The 7,248-nt window shown below is 37.5% G+C and overlaps 1 protein-coding gene across 1 annotated transcript in view; it reads left to right on the forward strand.

The window, feature by feature from the left end:
- Positions 1–2,277, forward strand: part of LOC110021546 (zinc finger protein ZOP1) — a 31,880-nt gene extending 29,603 nt beyond the window's left edge. The window contains exon 5 of the mRNA XM_020720084.1: positions 1,872–2,277. Coding sequence (XP_020575743.1) covers positions 1,872–2,200 — 329 coding nt within the window. The 3' untranslated portion in view covers positions 2,201–2,277. The remainder of the gene's footprint in view (positions 1–1,871) is intronic.
- Positions 2,278–7,248: the final 4,971 nt, after the last annotated feature.

The following is a 7,248-nucleotide window of genomic DNA, read 5'->3' on the forward strand; positions in this document are numbered from 1 at the left end:
GATTTAGACACGCGAACGGGAGATGGGAAGGAAACAGAGCTCGAGTGCGTGCGTTAGGGGAGTTAGGGATTAAAGAGGAAAGGGGGAAGGGGTAAAAAGGAGTTAATATATATATATATATATATATTAGATAAAACCCGATTTACTCGCGCGCGGCGACGTAACAAAAAGGGTGTTCTCCCTGGGCAAAATCGACGTTCCGGACGCGCCGGCGCAGTCCCTTTTGTCACCCGGGGTCGCTCGGACGACGTCGTCGATAATCGGGTCAAAAAAACGCGTCAAAATTTAAACTTCACAAAATTTCGACCCGTGGTCGATCGCCTCGACAAGTTTACTCGAGACTTCGATAGGTAACGGTGCAAGCGATGCGAATTGTGGCGATCGGACGTGTCGACTCTCCGAATTGCGAAGCTTTGTGCGCGCGGGAGTGCGAATTGTGCAAAAGGCCACCCTAAGGCTTAGGAAGGTCTTATAGGGATCTCTTTTGGGTTTCCTCATGTCGGTTTCACCCTTCTAAGTACTAGAAGTCAATACCACACACGCGAAACTCCAAAAAGGGACAGAAGTGGGTCGAACTAAAATGAGGGGGGTCCCATTTCTAAGGTTCTAAGATAGTCGTCGGGAGATCCTTAAGGCTAGATCCTAAACCCTAAGAGGAAGACTAGACTCGCTAAAAATGAGGTCAACAACTTCATAATTGCAAGGTACAGGCGGCAAAGAGGTTCCACACCTATCCTTGAGCAAGATACTGATACACCACTTGCAAAAGAAAGAGAATATAACACTCCTTAAGGCAGAAAGCATAGATTATAATCTCCTAAATACTCAAAACAAGGCAAACTCCCTCAAAATAATTAAAAAAAAAACAACACATAAATAGTTTTTAATTGAAAGTAACCCAAAGTAGAAAAAAACGAAAAAGGAAATGTGTGAAAATAACAAGGATTCCTACAGAAATTTCCAACATGATGAAAATTGCCTATTCAACCTTCCTTATGATCGTGGAACCTCCCATTTCTATGGGATCACATATTTCTTTTGATCAGGAGTCATGGGATCTTTGATCCTGTGACTTTGGTGGACGCTCCCGCGTCACATATGTTCAATCAATATATTTATGTAAATATTTTTTATATGAATACACATTCAATTTAAATTTTAAACAAGTTAATATGACTGACTCGAATTAGGTTGAAAGTTGACTAAAAATTAATCATCGCTAACTTGGCTAGAGTGAAATTCAAATTGTCTGGTGTCATGTCGAGGTTGCTCGAATTCAAATCGATATAAAACATAGATTAGAATTATTTCATAGAGGAATTTGTTTTGTGGATATCATTTAAACTTCTAGAATGCCAATGTGTAGGGTCGATTACCTTAAGTCCAAACTTGTTGATTTAAAAGTTATGCATAGTAAGCAAAACTCAAACTTGACTCAGGTAAAATCTTGTTCATATCTTTTTTATTTATCGAGCATTGAGCCAAAGTTGAGATTTAATTCAGCCCAAGTAAATGTAGAAATTAATCAAGCTCTAAACCAACGTGGCTAAATTACTGCAAATATAGGCCTTCCTTTTTTACGCATTGCGAGTGTAAGCTTCTTCACATGTTTACAAAAATACCCATGGCATGCATACACTTATGTATTTGTGTATCTATGAATGTTTAGTGTTTGAGTGTTGTTTGCCTGTATCCAGCGGTGCATGTACTTGAAATAACTCTTCTAATGTGCATGTTTGATGTGTTAACACTTCAACTTATGACACATTTATGCTATTTCTTTTGTTTCTCATGGATTTTACCAAAACGAAGTGATCAATCTTAATACTGTTTCTTTTGTTTCTTCTGGATTTTACCAAAATGATATCCAGGGAAGTGGGTTTCACAAGAAGTAGCATTTCCCTCTTCTAGGCTTCCAAAAGCCGATACATCATCATCAAAATCTTCACTTGTAGACGGAAGTACTGCTAAGCCAAAAGGAGACAAGGCACCAGGTTTGGTTGTTTCATCATCGCTAAATCCCATGAGATCTGTTAAAGGTGCCCCCTCTTCAGTCTCTGTTAACAAGAGGAAAAGGGAGGGTGAAAAAACAAAATCTGTTTCTAAGGAGGAAGCTGAAGCTCTGAAAGCAAGAGAAGCTGCAAGGAAAAGAGTGGATGAAAGAGAGAAACCAATGCTTGGTCTTTACAGATCATACTGATAATGTCGAGAGTAAGTTTAATTGAATAACTATTTTTCTACGTTGTTATTAAAATCATTGGGAAAGGAAGTGTAAAGAGCGGGTGTAGTGTAGAACTTTCTTTTGGCTGATTACTCTCCCATGTCATTAGCTGCATCTTTGTTTGACTTCGCTTGTTCAGTTCAATAATCTATCTGCCCAAATTTATGGATTTTAGTTATCTGCCATCTAATTAGTAAATTTGAGCATTATAGACTCGTTTCAGTTTTTTGTTCTATGAATTCTGACAGTTATTATGTTGGTTTTGTAGAGTTCCGGAGTGGTTGGATGTGAGGGGGATGAGTGTTATGCGCCAATTTAGGAAAGGGGGAAAAGGGAGTGAGGACTCGTCAATAATAGAAAAGGGGGATAGAGAGAAATGATTTCAAGGAATTTAGTGAATACGGTAAGGTAAGAGGATGTAAGAGGGAAGAGGGACTGTTTGAGGGTAGAATGATAAGTGGAATCTGAAAGCAGGGAAAAAAGGGCAGGGAAGGGGAGATCATCACAGATCTTGTGATGCTCAAGATGATGAAATCAAGGTTGTTATATGGATTGAGGAAGTATGTGCATTAGTGGCAATGCAATCTTCTTTACTAAGGGCCCGTTTGGGGCAGCTTAAAAGTGCGGGCGGCGTTTTGAAAACGCCGCCTTGGTGTTTGGTTAGCACTTATTGACAACTTATACAAAACTGTGTTTTCGATTTTATAAAAGACGCAGACCGCGGGGGTCTTCCCGCAGTCCGCGTTTTCGATCTCATTTTGACTCCCGTGACCCTGCCCTCATACGTTTCCCATGACCCTCCCCTCCCTCGCATCTGCCGTTAATCCTTCGCAAGACTCGAGCCCTAAGCGGTCCTAGGAGAAGATCCGGTGTGTTCCCGACCCTCATACGATTCCCGTGACCCTCCCCTCCCTCGCATCTGCCATTACTTCTTCGCAAGACTCGAGCCCTAAGCGGTCCTAGGAGAAGATCCGGTGTGTTTTGCCTTGTCTTCTCCAACATCTTCACTTCTCCATCTCCTTCGGCATTTCTCTCAACAGGTAACTGTTTCTTCTTCGCATGTTTCATCTTCCACATCGTCCTTTGCCGTGGTTCGAGAAATTGGTTTAAGCTTTTGTTTTTCTCGCAACAGGTGGATCCCGTGTGCTTGTCTTCACCAATTTCACGATCGAAGTCGCATTTCGCATTTCTTTCTTCACCATTTGTTTCAACAGGTATACCTATTCCTTCACATGCCTTGTCTTTCTTCTTCATTTGCAACCGTTCGTGAAATCCGTTTAGATCTTTTTTTTTTTTTCCCGGTGGATCTGTCCCGGTGGATCTGTTCGTGAAATGGATCTGTTCGTGAAATCATGTTAGATCTATTTTTCTTTGTTTTTTTCCGCTGGATCCGTTCATGAAATCCGTTTAGTTCTTTTTTTTTTTGGTAGATGTGTTCATTTGAAGATAAAAAATGTGATTGATGATGTTTTTTTTTTTGTTTCGTGGTTATGAAAAATGATGTTTTTCTTCGGTGGATCCGTTCATGAAATCCGATTTGTTCTATTTTTTTTTCTTGTAGATGTGTTCATTTGAAGATAAAAAATGTGATTGATGATGTTTTTTCTTTGTTTTGTGGTTGCGAAAAATGATGTTTGGTTAGGGAAGAATGAATGAAATCAAAATTATTATTTTCGGAACCATTATGTCCATCTATATGCAGCTATTTTTGGACAACAAGTTAGCCAAGAAACAAATCAATAGAATAATTTGAAAGATCTTCTATTGTAGTGCTACGTACTAGTGCTACGTACTAGAGTAGCTATGGGAAATAACTGCTTAGTTGTTGGTTAGATTGACATGATTTGTGTTATTTGGAGGATTTAGATACATACCACTCAATTCATATGTATTTACATCTTTAACACTGAAACTTCATTATTGGCTTTTGACATTTACGTATATACATATCTAACTGTTTATAACATATTGGATCAATTTTTGGTTGATCGTTAGAGAATATTGAAGTTTAGTTGTCCTCTTGATGAAATGAGTCCTTTAACTCTTTTCTTTTCTCTTATATAATCTTTTGTTGTCTAATTTTTTATTTTGAAATATTTAGAAGGTAGATATAAAAATTTTTCTTTTGTTTTGTGATTTCTTTGCCATGAAAAGAAACATTTTGTGTCTATCCGTTAATCTGACAGAACTCAATGAGTAAATCTAAAGAGCTGGAACATAGCCATATGGGATAGAGAAGTAACTATCATATTTTGTGATTTATGAGTGAGGGAGGTTGAGGTGGGAAATAGACCCACTACATTTTTTAACAAAGAAGGGTGGCAAAATATCTTGGTTAAATTCAAAGAAATGATTGGAAGAGATTATGATTGCATGAAAATGAAGAACAAATGTGACCAGTTAAAGAAGGATTGGAAATTATGGAAAGACTGAAAAGATGATTAACGGGAATGGGTTGGGATCCAGTTAAGCGCACAATAGATGCACCAGAGGAATGGTGGGCTGAGAAATTACAGGTACATAAATAACTCTTTTTATTTTATGTTTAATCTAATTTCGCATTGAGTTTACACTATTTTATTAATGCATATTTGTTATCTATATCAGGCAGTGCCGTCAGCAAAAAAATTTAAATTCGTTCGCATTGATCTAGTAATGGAGGAAAAACTAGATGGAATGTTCCGTGAGTTATTATGGGGCCATCCAACACGGTTCCATCATGATTTACACGATTTACACGGCTCTGCAAGAACAACTCCAAGGGAGGTGCTTGCAATAACTCTATACATCTGATCTCAAAATAAATCAATAAAAGGGGCTATGGAGCGTTTCCAACATTCATCTGAAACCATCAGCCGATATTTCTCATTCGGTTTGAACTCTCTTGTGAGTTTGGCTCAGAAGGTAGTGAAGCCCGAGGATCCAACGTTCTATTCAATTCCTTCACAAATTGCAAATGACCCTCGATACATGCCATTTTTTAAGGTCTGTCTTTTACCATTACATTTATCTTTCTACTTTTATTACATTACAGCTTAAAAAACTTTTTAGTTGTAACTCCAGGATTGTATTGGAACTATTGATGGGACGCACGTCGATGCACGACTATCTAGTGAAGAAAAAGTTGCGTTCATCGGCCGATGCGGCACCCCAACACAAAATGTCATGGCCGTATGTGATTTCAATATGTGTTTTACTTTTTTCATGGCTGGATGGGAAGGAATCGCTCACGATAGTCGTGTTTTCAAGTTCGCTACCAGAAACTTGAGACATGGATTTCCGTACCCACCTCTGGGTAAATACTATTTGGTTAATGCTGAATATCCATTACAAATGGGATATCTAAAGCCCTATCCAGATACGAAGTACCACATTTCTGATTTTGATAGATCTAGTGGTGTCGCACGAGGCAAAAAAAAGATTTTTAACAAAAGACACCTCTCATTGCGCGGCGTAATTAATGACATCATTGAAAGAGCGTTCAGAGTGTGGAAGAAGTTGGTCATATTACAGGATATGTCGTCTTACCCTTTTCCAAAGCAAGTACAAATAGTTGTTGGCACAATGACGTTACACAATTTCATCTGACGCCACCCTTCCAGATCGGATACGGAGTTTGCCATTTTAGAAGATGATTCAGTGCAAATCCCACCTGAAACATTTGAATATCAAGTGGGACGTTCAATACATGAAGAGTTTTGTTCAGAAGATGCATGCACTCGAGAGGGTTAAGGTGCATTAGAGATGACGACTTTACGAGAACAAATAGCAGATGATATCAGCCGGTCATGATATCCCCTTTGGCATAAAATACATGTCTTTTTTTGAAGGCCTATTGTTTGTAGAGCTTACCTGTCATGAGCTTTGAAGGCATATTGTTACTATGAGATATGTTAATTGTTTGGGAGTATGATACTAGCAACTAAAGACATTCTGCAGTTACTATGATGTTCGTAGGATCTATTCTGATTATGTTGGCATATTTTAAACCTTTTTTTTAAATCAGGTAAAAAATTTGTGAAATCTTTTGCACCTTCCTCTTATACGTTACATGGTTTTTGCTTCACAACTCATCGAGCTTGATCTCACTAATCAAATTATATTGAATTTCACTTTGTTTTCTCATTTCCTGATGAACAATATTTAGCATCTGCATCGTCTTCTTTTGCTGCTTCTTTAGGCCATATAAAATCCTTCTAATCCAGATTTATATACTGGCAAATTTCTATGGGATATTTGGGGCATATAATGTCAAAATTTTTTTTATTAAATCCTACTTGCAACTGCGACAACCTTTACCTTGTCATAGCAATTCTTCACGATTTTGGGGCATATAATGTCAAACTTTTTGCTGGCAGTTTTCAGATTTAAGTGGTATGTATGTAAATAGCAATTCACATACCTTGTCAAAATTTTTGTAGGAATTTTGGGGCATATAATGTCAAATTTTTTGCAGTCAGTTTTCAGATTTAAGTGGTATGTATGTAAATAGCAATTCACATACAATTTGACCTTTACCTGTGTCATAGCCATTCACATACCTTGTTAGTTCACATACCAAATCATTAAGAATTAAGTGGTATGTATAAGTGGTACATTAAGAATTAAGTGGTATGTATGTAAATGCCCCTAAAACTTACCTACATGCTCTACATGATCATTCATCCTGATTACGTGAAGGATTTAAAAACAACAGGGGTGAAAGTTAAAGTTCTACTTTACAGGAAAGATGATAACTACTCCATGTCTTAAACAACACAGGGACATTCACAATTTTACCTACATACCACCTAATTACCATGTATTTACATATCTAACACCTAAACTATATAATTTACATTTATACATAAAAATAGGTAGAAGTATTTTACAATCACATAGAATAATTAAAATAAAAGAGAATTTAGCTCAATGCATTTTCTTTGGAATGGATGTGGTTATTTTTTTGGATATGGAAGCATCTAAATTTGTAACCAATCTATATGTAGCTTGGATAGCCCCATGCTATGTATGTAGCTTGGATGACA

Source organism: Phalaenopsis equestris, unplaced genomic scaffold (genome assembly GCF_001263595.1).
Source record: "Phalaenopsis equestris unplaced genomic scaffold, ASM126359v1 Scaffold000134, whole genome shotgun sequence".
Taxonomy (NCBI): domain Eukaryota; kingdom Viridiplantae; phylum Streptophyta; class Magnoliopsida; order Asparagales; family Orchidaceae; genus Phalaenopsis; species Phalaenopsis equestris.